A 16,207-nucleotide genomic window follows, 5' to 3' on the forward strand; every position below is an offset into this window, starting at 1 on the left:
GAACATGTATGCATGAAGAAATGCCAACAGCGAGAACATAACGAAACACTTGAAAAACACCAAACAAAAATAACTGCACACTTACAAGATAATGAACTCAACAAAAATAACAACATTTAAGTAACAATTTTTAAAAATAACACTCACATCTCTTCCAGACAACTTTAGTCGCGGTAACAGCGCGAACTTGAAGTTTACTCGCTTCATTGACTTACAATTTCAAAATGAGGCAAAAACAGCAACAACGAAGAAATTGTCAGACAGACATAGACGACACTTTCCACCCCATTCTTAGTTAAGGAGCAACAACAAAAACTACGTGCAAACAATAAACCGCGCTTTCATTAGCGATGACAGCCCGACGGTCAGCGAACATATCGATACTACACTATCGATGGCCTACGATATGCGATATCGTGCTTACTCACGCGAGAGGACACAGCTTTTCTAATAGGACAACACTGACAGTGGAGTATCTTACAATTAATTTATGCAATACGAAACGCATACTCTCTATATATTCTGCAATTCTATAAATAAACGTAAAATGTTTAAAGTTATATTATATATATTTATATTTTTTTAATTCAAAAGTTTGTTGGGCTGTGGACTGTAGAATCTGATAGGATCAGCTGTGTCATTACGCTATGATTTTTTTTACATCTGGCAATGACTGTGGAAAGATTTGAAAATTCGCAGATTTGACGGACATTAAGGTCATACGGGATAATAGCAGAAAGACGCTCGCTCGTTCGTTTTGTTTTATTATAATTATAATTATTTTCGCGTCTCTTTTTAAATATACGTACATTGGGTCGCGATCAGTTTCTTTTCTATACTTGTATTTTTGTTAATTTTGCAATATTTCGAGTGATTTGTGAATTTGCTTTATTTAATACTTGGGTAAGTTCTTTTAATTAAATAAATATATTGTACTTTTATGTATGTATCTACATATGCATGCCATTTAGCAAGTACATAAAAGATCATTACATATATACATACATATGTATGTATGTATGCATTAAGTGTATACTCACTAAAAGGGAAGGGTTGCTTAGAAACACAAGTAACGGCGTTTTGGTGATTCTGAGCGTTCGTTGCACCAGCCGCACAGTTAATGTGCGAATGAAAAGGCAATACTATAATTAACAAGTGAATGACCAAAAAATTAAAAATGGCGTCGCGTTCAGTTTAAAAGGAGATCAATAGAAAAATTTATGCGAAAACAATAAGAAAGCTATTAAAGCAAGTTAGAAGCGTTGTAAGCAAAATATAAAAAGAAGAACTGCGTTTTGTATTAACTGATCTAATTGTACAATTAAAAGCCTTGAACTACTTATTATTTGATTTATTTGCAATTGTGTATGCATGTATTTTTAAATAAACAATTGTTTTGCAATTATTTATATGGTGTGTATATACTACAGCGCATAATGGGTTTTGCTGATCGAGACAATATGACGATAGTAATGCAGAGCCGACCCATTACATCAGGCAGTCAACACTCGCCGGATCCTAATGACACATATCTGGAAAGCCACGGCATGTACCGCAAGCACACAGCAAGAGACGCCTCATGTCTATTCCGTGTCATTGCCGAACAAATGTATGACACTCAGATGCTGCACTATGAGGTGCGCTTGGAGTGCGTCCGCTTTATGACACGCAAGCGACGCATCTTTGAAAAGGTGCGTAACGTAAAGAGGACACACAAATTGACAATATTTAGTTTACTAACCTGGTTTGCATGCAGTATGTGCGTGGTGACTTTGACAACTATATGACGGAAATGTCCAAGCCCAAGACTTATGGCACTATGGTGGAGCTGCGCGCTCTCTGCTTCATGTATCGGTAAGAGGAGCAACGTTGACTGCAAGCAGTATGGAAAGCTTCTAACTTTTCTCTTCCAGACGCAATGTCGTATTGTTTGAGCCTTTGAATCTGGGCACTGTGATCACCTATAACGAGCGCTTTTTGGACAACTTTCGCGTTTTTACCAATGAATATCACTTTGACTCGGTTTATACTTTGCATTACATAGAGACGGCCGCTGTGTGTCAGTGTAAGTAATTTGCTCACTTAGTATTAGCAGCCAGGATTAATTGTCTTTGTAGCCATTAGCTTTAATCTGCTTTACAAGATGTTGTTTAATCTACCCGACGTCAACTATGCTGTGGAGAGAATGCTTCATCCGCAGACCTTTGACTGGGGCAGCTATGAGGAAGAAGTGGACGCACGCGGTCACGTTATACGCATCAATTGCAGCGATGGGCGCAGCTTTCAGCTGGATTTGCCGGAGCATACCAAGTGCATTTTAGAGAGCTATCAGATGTGTCACTTTCATAGCATAGCCAGGCAGCAACAGAAGATAAAGCGTGAAGATAACAGCAACAACAACAGCAGCAGCAACAATAACAACAATCTGTTTATGCCACGTGAGGCTTGCGAACTGCCCTACATGTGTGCAAATCCAATGATCTCTTGCGTGCGCCAGCTGCTGAATGATGGTAATCGTAGGTTTAACTCTTCATAAGCAAAAGCTTATAATTTTCATTACTTGCAGCTGTTACGCCTTTTCCCTACAAGGTGGCCAAGTCCTTGGATCCCTATATGTATCGCAACATAGAGTTTGATAGCTGGAACGATGTGCGCAAGGAGGCAAAACGCTACAATAGCTATGCCAATGATTATAACTTCAAAGTCGGCGCCAAGTGTCGCGTCGAGTTGCTTTATGACAACCATCGTCAGCTGTACACTTGCCACATACAAAAAATTTGTACTGGCAAGTCCTTTTGCCTGGTGTTTGTTGAAGATTTCGGCAAGAAGTTTCTGGTAAGAATCCAATTCTTATGCTTGTTATACTTAACTTTAACTGCGTTGATAGGTGCCTTATGATACACTGCATCCATTGCCGCCGGATGAGTTCCGTCCCTGGGCTGTGCCCATTCGCTTCCAGCGTCAGCTGAATCAGCGTCAATTCTGTTTGCCCAAATTGCCGCCCCGTCCCAAGCTGCACAAGTGGAAAAAGAGCAAAATCTTTGACATTACCAACTATTTTGAAAGCAGCAAAACCGAAATGTTGCAGTATGTCCAGATCAACTCAGGCTATGGCTACAACGAACGCGCACTCGAATATCAGCCTCTGGAGGAAGTTAGCGAGACTATTGCGCCAGCTGCGCGTGAGCAACGCAAGCAGCCCAAGCTGGCTATACCTGCAGGAACAGGACCAGTTGTGGCGCCTTTCGTTAATTATATGCCAATGCCTGGACGTCCTGCACCTGCTGGTCAGGCGCTGCCAGCTTGGCCTGAAGACTTTCCAGGTGGCATGTTCCCAGGGCCGATGCCGATGGGAAGCGATGGCTATATGTGCATGCATTATGGCGGCTATCCGCAACCTCTACCGCCGTCACAGCACTCACCCATGCCACTACCAGGGCCAACGCCAAACTTTGCTCCACCACCATTTATGTTCGGGCCACCAGCAGTGCAGCCGCAACCAGCAGGATTGTTGCTTCCACCAATGAGCATGCGCACTGGCAGCAGCAAGAGCTGCACCAGCAGCTCCAGCAATCCGAAGACCGGCAGCGATCATGAGCAAGCTGAACCGCGTCGCTCGCTGCATGCCAACGGTGAAGATTTGCCCGGCGATCTGGGTACGTTGCGCTATTTCTACAACATGGGCGTCGATATGCACATGCGCATGTCCTACGATCAGATGCAACAGTTTAACAATAACAATAATAACAACAAGCAGCAAAATATGAACACGGACCAACAAAAGCTGCGCAACGAAGAGGTCGCTGCTTTTAACGGCACGCCGCCGCCCTCGCCAGATGCTACAGGCGTTGCATCCACGCCAGCCGCTGTCGCCGCAACTGCTGCTGTTACTCCAGCTGGCGACGCAGCCGTCGATAAGACGCGTGGACGTGGCAAACGCGCTGGCTACAACAAAACGCGCGGCAAGCGTCCGGAACAGCTATTAGATGTAGGAAAGGATAATCAGCAGCTGCCCTATGCCATGATATTGCCCACTCCCACACCCACTCCGTCGCCGAATACGAATGGAAATCATTTCAACTTTTATGCGCCTGGAGTAGCTCAGCCGCTGCCACCGGCCGTATACTATGCGTCGTCCAAAGGCGCAGCGGTAAAAAGCAAAAAAAAAAAATATAAAAATTATTTGTAAATACATTTATTTCAATTACAGAACCCATATGCTTGGAACTTACCACCGCCAGCAGGCGCCGCCAACATGCCACATGGCATGCCCTATGAGATGCCACATAATCACAGCTTGGATGGACTAGGAACTAACCAGCCCCCGCCAGCGCCAGCAACTGCTACAGCTGCAACTCCCGCTTATGCAGTGCCACGCCATTAACTTAACCATTGCGATTGCTTCTTAAAATTTAAATTAACTAACTTAGCACAGATTGTGCTTGCATTGCGTACATTTTTAGAAACTATTTTGCAACATTAATTATTCCAACATTTTTAAATTTGTACAACAACGATTACATTTTTTAACGACTGCTTTATTTAAAAAAAAAAAACAACGCAAAATATTATGCCAGCATTACATTTTAAATATTTAAAAATTATGCTATTAGCTAGCGCTTTTATTCAAAACAAAAAAATATTAAACAACAAAAATATTTTACAAACCGTTCAAAAATGTACAAATCAAAATGTAAAACATATTTAACTATATAAAATAACAAAGCACATTACTAACTAATCAAAAAAAAAAAAACCAAATTCAATAAACTAAAAGCCAAGACAACGGAAATGCCAGTTTTAATTTAGAGCAATTTTTAGCCATATGCTTGTACGTACGTGGTCTTTCAGTTGATAAACTACTCAAACTAAGTGTTAGACCCATGATTATACATATAACCTTGCCGCCGTTCTTGAGCCACTACTGGCTAATATGAGCAAAGCTTGTACTTCTCTTGGAACGCTACCTCAGATTACTTAAGATATTCAATAGCATATTCAAAATCAATGCCAGACGCTGATTCTCATTTGGATGAGGTACGCGTTGAACTGGCTATGAAAAACGGTCAAATTAATTGTTAATTAATTTAAATTTAGCTGCTAATGCTTACCACAGCGTTGACAAAGTCCAGCAGCATCAGCAGCAACAACCACAAGTAGATCATTATAAACTGCATCTTTGTAAACGTTTACTATTTTTTTTTATTTATTGTATAGTACGTAGTTTATTTTTTTGTTATTTTCGCGCAGTGCTTTTTGTGCTCGATTTAATTTTGCTTACAAAACTGAAAACGCTTCGCAAATGTGTCGCATTTTTATGCTGATTTCTCAAATCTGGCAAATGTGAATTGCATGTGGCTGCGACCTACATTTTCGCACTTTTAGTTGAAATGCGACTCGATTTGATTACTATGTTAAGCAATTGATATTTATTGCTTATGCGAAGGACATTTAATTAGATGCCTGCCACTATAATTAGTAGCTATAGCTGCAAACTATAGTTAATCAAACAAAAAACAATAGAATGTTAGGCACACGCATATTTAAAGAGCGAGAAAGGCTACAGCTCCATACTAAATTGATTATAGCTAACTTAACACTAAGTTCTAAATACTAAGTACAGGTTAGCCAACTGCTTATTTAATAAACCAACATTAACCAACACATTAATTTAATGCTTGAATACCCATAATTTGCTTTGACTTTGATATGCTATACCAAGTACTCCACTCCAAGTTGTCACTGTTTCTGCATTATACAACAAATATGCGATACAGCTGAAGTGCTTGATAAACGGATGGATTATCAATCAAGTGCTAAGACTCCAGCATGATATCATGATAAAGTTATAAATTTTATCATCATCATGACAGTTAACAAAGTTTCTATAATAATATTTAGATTATAATGTAGACTATATAATCGCTTAGCTTATCTTTGGTAATTTGTAAGTAATTTAAATTATTTACATTTTACACATCTATGATATGTTATTGTTATTCGATTAAACAGTTTCAATTTTTTCTAAAATTTTTTATTTGTTTGCAAAACACTTGCGCGCCCCTTCACCTTGCGGGCGTCCAAGCCAAGTTAAAAACATAGCAACTAAGGCCAGCCGGAGTGCGGCTGTCAGCTGTGGCAGCAGTCATCAGCGACAACAGAGTGGCTGCTGTCGTTGGCCGCTGCCGTAAGCGATGCACTTAGTAGGCACCGGATCCAGACTGGCTGGGACCGTATTGTTGGCTGGAGCCACCATACTGCTGGCTGGAGCCGCCATACTGCTGGCTGGAGCCGCCATACTGCTGGCTGGAGCCACCATATTGCTGGCTCTGACCACCGTACTGCTGGCTGTGACCGCCATATTGGCCATCGCGCTCACCGGCAATGTTGGCCAGAGCGGAGAGACCATGGTTGCCACCCTGGAGCAGCTGGTAGCCAGCGCTGACAGCAGCGCTGTCGGCACCGGATGCATAGGCGGGAATGGCTTGGCCACCGTGGGAGTGGGAGCCGTGAGAGCGGGGACCGGAAACAATGGGGCCGGGTCCGCTGGACAGACCGCTACCGGAAGAGGCACCATGAGAGCCCTGGCCGTAACCCTGCTTGTTCTCGTTGACAAAGTATTTCTCTGCTGGGGGCTTGACCACGTTGACGAAGACGGGCTCAACCTTAACGCGGCGTGGGTGGTGCTTAACGTAGACCTTGCGGAGAACGATTGCTGGAGGCTTGTGGAGCACAACTGGCGCAGGCTTGACCACTAGTGGAGGATGGTTCACCAGCACCTTGGTGGGTGGGCGACGCACAATGATGGGTGCGGGGCGATGGATCAGAATCTCGCCCTTGTTCTGGGGGTAGGTGATGGAGGAGGTCAGGGTGTTGCCCTTGGTGTTGACTGGTTTGTAGGGAATGTTCTGGTCGGAACCGTAGCTGCCCTGGTTGGCCTGAGCTACACCAGCAGCATCGCCAGCAATGGCGCCAGCGTTGGCACCATCTCCCAGACCGTTAGCACTGCCGTACTCGCCAGCACCACCGGAGCTGGCAGCAGCAGCAGCACCATCGCTACCCTCAGAGCCGTAGCCCTGTCCGCTCGAGCTGTAGCTCTGCTGTCCGCCGGAGCTGTAGCTCTGCTGTCCGCCGTAGCTGTTTGCGCAGGCGCACGCCTAAACAAAGAAAGAAGAGCGTAAGAATACAACCGAACAGAATAGAAGAGCAGCAGCCGTAAGCAATGGCAATGGCTTTGCTAAAGCTTTCGAATCATGGGATTTAGCTACGTACAATTAAGCAGGCGGCTAACGCCCATATGAAGTTGTGTCTATTCATCGTGTCCAGTCCCAGTTGACGTCTCGAGTGGCTGCTTGTGCTCTCAAGGCGAACTGCTGTTGTCGTCTGATGCCCTGGCTTGTTCCAAGATTTCTTTAAATAGCTGCCACCGACCGCTCGCCCCATGCTACGTGACATTTGGCCCGGGCTCGAAGCCGCTGCTGCAGCAGTCGCTGCCGGTTTACTCTGTTCCGCTCTCAGTGCAACAACATTGTTGTTGTTTCTGATTTTGTTCTTGTTGTTGTGGCCCACGCCCAGTTAGCGAACATGGCCAAACGCTGATTGCAGATTGCTCGCACGCATCTCCATTCGCGCATATCTCAGCGTGTTACGTAGAAAGCAATAACAATGAGTACCCATTGCACCACCGCTGCCCGTTGATGCTGCCCCAAGTCTGGTGCTCATCATCTTGCATCTCGTGCATCGTGCCCTGACACATAATCCGCCATATCGAGCTTTTTAGCACCACAACAGCTCGTTGATTGCGATTGCCAAATGGGCCGTCAACAGTTCCGCATTGGAGCGCTAAAACTAAGAAAGAGATTGAGAGCAGTCACAGCTGCTGACGTATGACGTCACATAGAAGCTCCTTAGAGTAACTTCAGTGTTAGGAATTCTTTTCATTTTAAGAACGATAGAAAATATAGAAATCAGAATTCATCAGCAGTAAAAACTTACATTACGATTATGATGCGAAAATCATAAAATGCTTTTAACTAACACTAAATCATATTCGAAAATAATCTCATATACTTTACATTAGTCTGCTCATATATCTTCAAATATATTTTATACATCATTATGTCTAGTCAGATAAATAAAGGTATTAAACTTTATGTGCGCTCTGGCATTTTAAGACTGATTTGCAATTTACTTGTTATTGTTGCAATGTTATCGAAAGCGCTCCTTGCTCTTAACCCGTGACCTAGTAAGTAGCTTATCGCTACAGGTAACTGCTTATAAAAAAACCTTATTGACAAATTAATTCTATATATGTATGTACATAAGTCCCAGTTTGCTTACATTTGATGCTTGACCTAGTCAGCAATAAGAACTTGCCATATTTCATATTACAAAATATATATTTCGTATAGCAAAGCATATAAATGCATGCAAGCATTACTTGGAGCAGCGACAGCAGAATTTCTAAAAATTGTCACAGTCACAGTTACTGATCAAGCGTAAAATGCTGAAATGTCGAAATAAATTAAAGTGTTTAAACCGCATTTGCACTTGGCCCACTTGTTGTTCAATATACTATACATTATTTTATGTCAACTTTATTATATTATAATTTATATTTATTATTATCATAGGTGATTAACATTAAATGCAAATACAATGCGCAAGTTTACACTCTCCAATGACTGTCAAAGTATCGAATTACACACACACACTCACATTATATGTATGTTGCCCATACATGTGTGTGTGTGTATGGATATGTGATGTGTATGTGGAATCTCATTAATGCTTAAATATAGCTTTAACTTTAAGTACAAAGAGATATAATTTCGATTTTGGGCTTTTTTATTTGCATTAAAAAAAACAAATTTTTAAATTAATATCCGCCATGATTGGCAGGATAGCTGCGTCTGCTTGCATTACAAGCAGGCCAGCAAGCTGACCAGGCCAGACACGGCTTAGTAGCTAGGAGCACCATAAGGAGCGGGGCTGGCGTACAGTGGGGAGTCAGCACCGGCGGAGTAGCTGTCGGTGTTGGATGAGCCGCTGCCGGCAGAGTGACCAGCAGAGTTGCCATAACCCTGTTGCTGTCCATAACCCTGCTGCTGACCATAGCCCTGCTGCTGGTAGACTGGAGCGACGACTGGGGCCAAAGGAGCCTCGATCTTCTTGCCTGGCTTGTAAACCTTGACGTAGACGGGGTTGAGACTCAGAGGAGTTGGCACCTTGTTGATCACCTCCTGTTGGTAGATGACGGAAGGCTTGATCTTGTAGATGACGGGGTTGCCGCGCACAACAGTTGGTGGGCCGCTGTTCACATGAGCTGGGGGTGCACCGGGCTGGTGGACAATGATTGGGGGCAGGGGCTGTGTAGCGATCACCTGGTGGTTGTTGTGGCCTGAGGGCACCAACAGGGAACGGAACAGATGCTGATCAACAAACTGGGGAGAGACCACATTGATCTTGCCCTGACGGATGTTGCTGGCCAGATTGGTCTCAGCCAGAGACTCGGCAATATCCTCGGAGTTCTTCAGCTTCTGGTAGGTGGGGTTGGAGTTCAGGGCATGGATTTGCGCCTGCACGCGTCCCAAGCGACGGGAGTCCTCAGCCGAGGGAGAGGCCTCAGCCTGAGCGGTCAGCTGGTTGGCAGCGCCGTGCGAGCCACCAGTGGCAGCGTTCACATACTCGTCCAGTCCAGCGGATGAACCTCCGTACTGGTTATTACCATGACCGTGGTGATTACCACCTGATGAACCGTAATTAGCGCTCACCAGCTATAAATCGAAAGAGAGAAAACAGAGAAAAGTCAGATAATGTTATCGTTTTTGTTATCGGCATCATCGAACGCCTGGTGGCTGGACCAGTGTTGAGTAACGCGCATGCGCAGGTGCATTTTGCTTAAGTTAACGTACCGGTGCGGCAGCGACGGCGAAAAGCCCAAACCAAAGACCAATATGCATTTTGTTGTTGTTGTTGGGGTGGTGTATTTGTGGTGTGTGTGCCAGCTACCAGTTGATGCTCTACTGCTCGTTAAATGGGCACGCCGCTAGCTCTTTATAGCTCGATGTGCGGTCCGGGCGAGACGCATCTATATCGCGCTCACGTTACCAGCCACGGCCCCAACTACGTGATCTTTGCGATGTCATTGCCCAGCCGATTTCGTCTTTTGTATTTCCGATTTCAAATTTTTCGTCTCTTAATGCACTTTTGTTTGTCTTCTAGCAACGCGTTCGAAAAGCTCTGCCCACCGCTGCTGCTACCGACGTTCGCTGCTTCTTCTTCATCATCATCTTCATCTTGCATTGCAGATTCTTATTGTACGTCGCAGTGCTTGGCTCAGAGATTTACGCAAAGCTGTCTCAAGTCTGTCAAGTTGAATTATCAACAGCATTAGCGCTCGCTCGTTCGACTCAATGGAGCTTCTGGGACTCAGTGGCTTCTGGAATGCCATCGACTCTTGATCAAGTGACAAAAGTTAAATTAAAAAGTTAATCTTATCAGCGTATTAGCATATTGATATCAAAATCTTATTGATAAATACAGCTTTGTTTAAGTTACTAGTCATAAAAAGAAATCAATGACAATGCGAGTGAAACAGAAGTTCAATTTATGTATATACAGGACCCAAAATGAATACGTATATAGTTCGCAGAAGTAATATTCATAGGTACATTGAAAAATTGATTATTTGTATCTTAAGTTGGCATGTTATAATCTACAAAAGCGATATGTAGTTTAAAATTTGTCTTGTCACTATAAATTTAATTTGACAATAAGAACTGCACAGTGCTCAAGTTCAAGAGTTTTGTATATAGTGGCATGAAAATTATAATTTCATTACAAGTATTGAGCTTTGTTAAGCTTAGAGTTAGCTTGAGCAATGTACAGACAATCCAGTGACATAAAAGAAATTATTGATAAGTTAATAATTCAGCCCAAATCCTTAAAAACTTATTAGCTAATTATTTTACTCAGATGTATGCTGAAATCTAGTGGCTTTTAAATATATGTTCGTTTTGTTTTCTGTTTATAATTTCTTAATTTATTGAAACACAATAAACTTGGTAAACTTAAAGTCTAAAATTGTATTAAAATATAAGTATTGTAAGTGTTGTGTGTGTGTAACTGTGTGAGTGTCTGTGTGTGTGTGTGTTTTGGTGTATGTGTAAGTTAGAGTCCACGCTTGTAGAGCAGATAGGTAAGATCGCGCGTTGGCCGGCTGCCATAGTCATTGAAAGCCGACTTAAAGGGCAGCTGACTATCACTATTGTGCTCAGGCAGGCTCATGCTGGGCAGCTTGGCAGCTGTGGGTGTGGCCTGTGATTGAGCGGTGTGCAGCGTATCCTCGCTGGAGTTGATATTGATTGGACTGGACTGCTGCTTGTAGCGTTTGGGCAGCCCTTGTCGCGATTTGGATCCGCGTGGATGTGTGTGTGTGGTATGTGTATGGTGTGTGTGTGAGTGTGTGTGTGTGTAGCTGTTGTGTGGATTGTAGCGTGGCGCATAGTTGTTGCTGTAGCGTTGCTGTTGGCGCAAATAGTTTTGCTTGAGCGCCATAGCCTCGCCATCGAGGCTAGCCTGATTGACCATATTGGGTTGCTCGAAGGCAGACTGGTGGTGTTGGTACTGCTGCTGCTGCTGTTGCTGGTCTACACCTGACGGACGCTCTGCACCCGGCAAGTACTCATGATGCACTTCCTCGGCTACACCATTGCTGGTCTGATTGACGATGCGATTGTAGTCTTCATTGGTGCCGCCCACTTGCAGGTGTATGGCATGCTTGAAGTCATCACCCAGATGCTTTAGCCAAAAGTCATCATTCACTTCGCCTGTGGTATAAATGCGCGTAGTCTGGCCGCTTTTCGAGCTGCCTACGCCTGCGCTGCTGGCAGCCAGCACATCAATAACATCGTAGTTGCCAGCAGGCGGCGTAGTCGGTGTAGTCATGGCTACCGTTGATGGCTCTCTTTCCGTATCCGTCTCAAAGCGAGCAGCTAAGCTGCCGCGCATTTCCTCAACACGCGCTGCTTTGTTCAGATCACCGGAGACCAACAAATCCGCATCGCTGCTGCTACTGCTGCTGCTGCTGCTAGGCATAGTGCTGCTGGTGTATGGCTCATTGAAGTTGGTGGTCTTATTGCTGTGCTGTGTGCAATTTGCTATTTAGTCAAAGAGTTTAAGCTTGAGTGGCAGACACTCACCTGTTGTGCTGTTGTCACCGCCAGCAGCAGCATTATCATCATCATCAAGAGCTTTACTCCAACGCATTTCGTTGGCATGCCCATTGCTTTTTTTGTTTGCTATAAACTATCGCTGCTGCAATGCGCTGCGGCGTGATCCAACTGAAGCCAGCGCCCCCGTTTAAGGGGACTTAAATACATGCAAAATCTACGCTGCATTTGCTGCGTGCGTTTGGCTTATAAGACGCCGCATCGAACGTGATCTATGCTCCATGCCTCACATATCTCAGATGCATGCATCATGCTACTTGATTCAACCTTGCGGCCAGCCAGCGCTCTCACTCTCTCGATGCGTCAGCCAGCCAGCCAGCCAGTCAGTCCCAGGGTTAAATAGTTTTTAAGCTCAGCTCTTAATGAAGTGCGTACATTCGGCATGATCTGAACACGGTCTCAATGATCACTGACCATAGGTAGATGTTTCTGCTGTTGTAGCGACTGCTGCTGCCGCTTCTTCTTCTTCTTTGGCGACTACATGTTGCATGTTGTTGATCACTTCCGGCGGCAACTGTACTTGCTGCAAAAAAGATGTTCAAGATTAATGCAAAGTTTCTTTTAGCATAAAAAAGCGATAACAGCTTTGTAAACTTTAATTGACATACCTTATATATTAAACAAATGATTAATGTAGTTAATCATTTGTTGAACTTTAAAGTTTATAGTGTGATAAGATTGATTAAATCAACTTTAGTTTCAAAGAGTTTATGCGCACAAAAATTCCATTGCTAGTTATTTAAGCACGTACAATATTTAAACTAAACTTTACTTAAAATAACTTACATATGGCATACAACAATTAATTCAACAAATTCAAATGCACAGAGTTCAATTGCAATTGAATAAAATTATAAGCCCAACACATACATTGGCAAGTAAGCGGATCAGCAGCAACGATCGACCGTCCAGCTTGAGCGCTCGTCCTCTACTGACTTTCTAATGCTTTAAACGGAAAGCTGTGTACATCTGTCGACGCTCTCTCAGCACTTCGATTCTTGTGGCGGGACCATTTTGGGAAATTCTCTCAGAGCGCGGTCTTCGAGTTCTTTTTTGCAGCTCCCTGTGTCTGACTTACATATGTTCGGCTGGAATATTGCCTGGAAATGTCAAGTGCATTAGTATTTGATAATCATATACATATGTAAAATAAATTAACAATACATATTATTGACTATATATAAATAAATAATTAGTTGTTATTTATAACTATAATGATAGAATCTTCTGTATATTTATTTCTTATTTATATATACATATGTATATTTATTTAATATTATATTTATGTTTCAAAATAAAAAGAATCAGCATATAAAATATAAAGCAAACATTTTATTAAACTTTTGTTTTGGAGTTTTTGTTTTTTGCCAAACATATGTATGTATATGAAAACGTGGATAGTAAACGTAAACATAAAGACGTATGGACAAAATAAAAGCGAAAAAAACTCACATGAATATATACAGTATGTACATACATATACATATACAAATGTGCATACATAGGTACACGTGAATAATAATTATAAGTGGAGCGGGCAGTGCGCCACTGGCCTAAATTCACGCGCATTTGCAAATACGCCGGACTCAGCAGAAATTTTTGGGCACCGTGGGTATTATTGCGCTGCTTCTTCTTCATCATCAACATCTTTAGTAGCCGTAGCTGTAGCTGCCGTCAGCGCTGCAATGAAGAAGCGTAGAAGCGAATCAGAAAAGAAAGCCAACAAAGGTTTGATATTTATTTTTGGTTTGTTTTTCGTTTTTCTATATTATTTGAGGGTTCTTAAGCTTAGTGTTTCCCTATATATATAATTTATGTAAATATATTACAAAGCTGCTGGAGGAGCAGGCAGTGCCTAGAGGTCTTAGAACCAGGCGCGCAAAAAGTCCGTAATGGGTGGCATGTTGTAGGTATCAACGCTGTAGCCATTTTGGTTCTGGCTATTGTAGCCATAGGTCTTTGCCGGCGCTGTTAGATAGTCGGCACGCAACGCTGACTCTGGCTCCGTGGAGGTGTCAAAGCCCCAGCCGCCTAGTCGGCCATCGATGAGCTTCTTCAGAAAGTCTGTTGTTTGTTTTTTTTGCTGTGGCTCCGGATCAACCAGACTGCCGGCACTATAATGCGCATTGTCGTCTATATAGTCCGGATGCTGGTAGACTATGCCCGAGATAATGCTGTCCAGCTGTGTGTCGGCCACATGCTCCACGGGATAGCCGGAGGCCATGCCAAGTACCGGTGTCTGCGCATAGCTGCGCTTGTTGCCTGCCTCCAAGTCGCCAGCAAATTGCAGCGGCGTTGAGCTTTGCTCCAGTGGATCCGGAACTGAGGTGGTGGACAGCAAACGACGCAGCTGCATATCATCTACAAACTTGTATTCGTTGTAGGGGCTCATGAACGGTGCGGGAATCTGTGCTGGATAGAAATTTAAGGCAGAGCGTTTGTTGGGTATTGAGTTGACCAGCGATGGAGGCGGCAATAGCTCCGCTTGTCCTGCTTCAGTATGATCGGACTGCGCTGGTTGCTCCTGCTGCTGTTCCTCTTGCTGCTGATGCTGCTGCTCCTGCTGTTGTTCCTCTTGATGCTGCGGCCGCTCTGTCTCAGCAGGTGGCTCACTGGCTGTGATGGCGCCACAACCCATGTGACACTGTCCAGGCTTAAAGTTGGGATTCAGCGTCTCCGGCATGTATTGAATTATCTCCGGCGCTGTAAGATCCGTCTTAGCGCGTTCACGCTCCAGCAAATCGTACTCACCCTTAATGTCACGCTTGGCTAGACGATGACCACCCAGCCAGCGTGCACTTGTTGCCTTCTTTGTCTTACGCTTGGCTTTTGGCTGCGGCGACTGTTGTGCTGGCAGCAGACCAAACATACGCAGCTTTTGCTGTTGCTGTGCCTCCAGATCTTTGTGGTATTGCTTAATGAAACGCGGCGGACGTTCTTGCATCTGTTGCTGACGCATTATGCGTTTGCGTATGAGAGCGCCCGGCGAGGCATCGCTTAGATCGCGACGACGCCTAATGGCATTGGGACTGCTCTCGGAACTTGGTACATACCTTTCTTTGCCAGCGGCGCAGCTGCTGCAACTGCAGCTTCCAGTTTGCTTGGCCACACAATCTGCAAAATGAAACCAGAGACGTTCAATGGCTGCAATTATTAAATTATATAGCTTAACGCACCTCCTTTGTTAGCGGTGATACGATCCACCTTGGCGTACAGCTTGGCGGGATTATATTTGGGAGGTGCTGGTGTGCGTGGTTGCTCTACGGTCAGGTCAAAGCTGTAGGTTATTTTGGCCTTAGTCGCCACGGGTTTCTCCACGCGATAGCCGTAATCGCCGCCCACATATTTCTTGGGTTTGCTCGGATTGGGCACATTAAGCTGATAGCCCAGCTGTTTGGGACAGGCACAGCCTTCCTCACCCGTATACACCACTTGTACGCCGGGCACTGGCGCTGGCGCTGACGCCACCAGGCCCAAGCCCAAGATTAGGGCCATTGTTATTGGCTGCAGCATTAGCATATTATCTGGATACGGACTGGATTGCGTCTGCTTTGTTGTCTGTTGTATTGGCTACTAGCCGCAGCTTGGTTTGCCGCATTCTTTATATTGTCAATGACTCTCACGCAGCTCCCATGACCACGTCTGGGAGTGCAGTCTGTATAGTCTGCAGTGCTTGTGCTCTGAACTTGAACTTGAACAAAGCTTTTTTCATATGAACATAACACACACAGATGCATACATACCCATACCGTTATGTGTATTTTTCACTTGCTGCTGCTGCTGACCTTTTCAAATAACTTGCACTTGGCTTGATTTCAGTCAAAAGTCATGTTTACAGCGTTCGTTGTTTTCTCAGTGCCGCACTTGCGCGCTTGCAGCATAATTAAGTGGCAGCTTCGAAAATATAGACGCTTAAATTTGTGCATTTGCCTTTTACAGTTACATTTGTGCAGCATCGTCTTATTGTTTGAACT

General features: G+C 44.0%; 5 protein-coding genes across 6 annotated transcripts; 1 reads left to right on the forward strand and 4 right to left on the reverse strand.

Moving 5' to 3' along the window:
* Nucleotides 1-824: 824 nt before the first annotated feature.
* On the forward strand, nucleotides 825-4,384 carry LOC108605122 (protein ovarian tumor locus). Its single transcript, XM_017994684.1, has 8 exons — nucleotides 825-903; nucleotides 1,431-1,691; nucleotides 1,757-1,854; nucleotides 1,914-2,065; nucleotides 2,118-2,510; nucleotides 2,567-2,835; nucleotides 2,888-4,150; nucleotides 4,211-4,384. The coding sequence occupies exons 2-8, from the start codon at nucleotides 1,437-1,439 to the stop codon at nucleotides 4,382-4,384; spliced, it is 2,604 nt and encodes an 867-aa protein (XP_017850173.1). The 5' UTR covers nucleotides 825-903; nucleotides 1,431-1,436.
* Nucleotides 4,385-6,065: 1,681 nt separating this feature from the next.
* On the reverse strand, nucleotides 6,066-7,885 carry LOC108605957 (chorion protein S38). Its single transcript, XM_017995777.1, has 2 exons — nucleotides 7,273-7,885; nucleotides 6,066-7,157 (listed from the first exon to the last, which is right to left on the reverse strand). Exons 1-2 carry the CDS (start codon nucleotides 7,453-7,455, stop codon nucleotides 6,201-6,203), a joined length of 1,140 nt encoding a protein of 379 aa, XP_017851266.1. The 5' UTR covers nucleotides 7,456-7,885; the 3' UTR covers nucleotides 6,066-6,200.
* Nucleotides 7,886-8,960: 1,075 nt separating this feature from the next.
* LOC108605121 (chorion protein S36) lies at nucleotides 8,961-10,298 on the reverse strand. The gene is made up of 2 exons (XM_017994683.1): nucleotides 10,251-10,298; nucleotides 8,961-9,776 (listed from the first exon to the last, which is right to left on the reverse strand). The coding sequence occupies exons 1-2, from the start codon at nucleotides 10,296-10,298 to the stop codon at nucleotides 8,961-8,963; spliced, it is 864 nt and encodes a 287-aa protein (XP_017850172.1).
* Nucleotides 10,299-11,111: 813 nt separating this feature from the next.
* LOC108605844 (lateral signaling target protein 2 homolog) lies at nucleotides 11,112-13,244 on the reverse strand. 2 transcript variants are annotated; one of them, XM_017995652.1, is made up of 3 exons: nucleotides 13,104-13,244; nucleotides 12,204-12,756; nucleotides 11,112-12,147 (listed from the first exon to the last, which is right to left on the reverse strand). In XM_017995652.1, the coding sequence occupies exons 2-3, from the start codon at nucleotides 12,285-12,287 to the stop codon at nucleotides 11,173-11,175; spliced, it is 1,059 nt and encodes a 352-aa protein (XP_017851141.1). In that variant the 5' UTR covers nucleotides 12,288-12,756; nucleotides 13,104-13,244; the 3' UTR covers nucleotides 11,112-11,172. The 2 variants fall into 2 exon arrangements, with proteins under 2 accessions (XP_017851141.1, XP_017851142.1); XM_017995653.1 differs by lacking the exon at nucleotides 13,104-13,244 and having other exon boundaries at nucleotides 11,112-12,142; nucleotides 12,204-12,293.
* Nucleotides 13,245-14,097: 853 nt separating this feature from the next.
* Nucleotides 14,098-15,998, reverse strand: LOC108606179. The gene is made up of 2 exons (XM_017996029.1): nucleotides 15,410-15,998; nucleotides 14,098-15,347 (listed from the first exon to the last, which is right to left on the reverse strand). Exons 1-2 carry the CDS (start codon nucleotides 15,750-15,752, stop codon nucleotides 14,098-14,100), a joined length of 1,593 nt encoding a protein of 530 aa, XP_017851518.1. The 5' UTR covers nucleotides 15,753-15,998.
* Nucleotides 15,999-16,207: the final 209 nt, after the last annotated feature.

This window comes from Drosophila busckii, chromosome X (assembly GCF_011750605.1).
Source record: "Drosophila busckii strain San Diego stock center, stock number 13000-0081.31 chromosome X, ASM1175060v1, whole genome shotgun sequence".
Lineage (NCBI taxonomy): Eukaryota > Metazoa > Arthropoda > Insecta > Diptera > Drosophilidae > Drosophila > Drosophila busckii.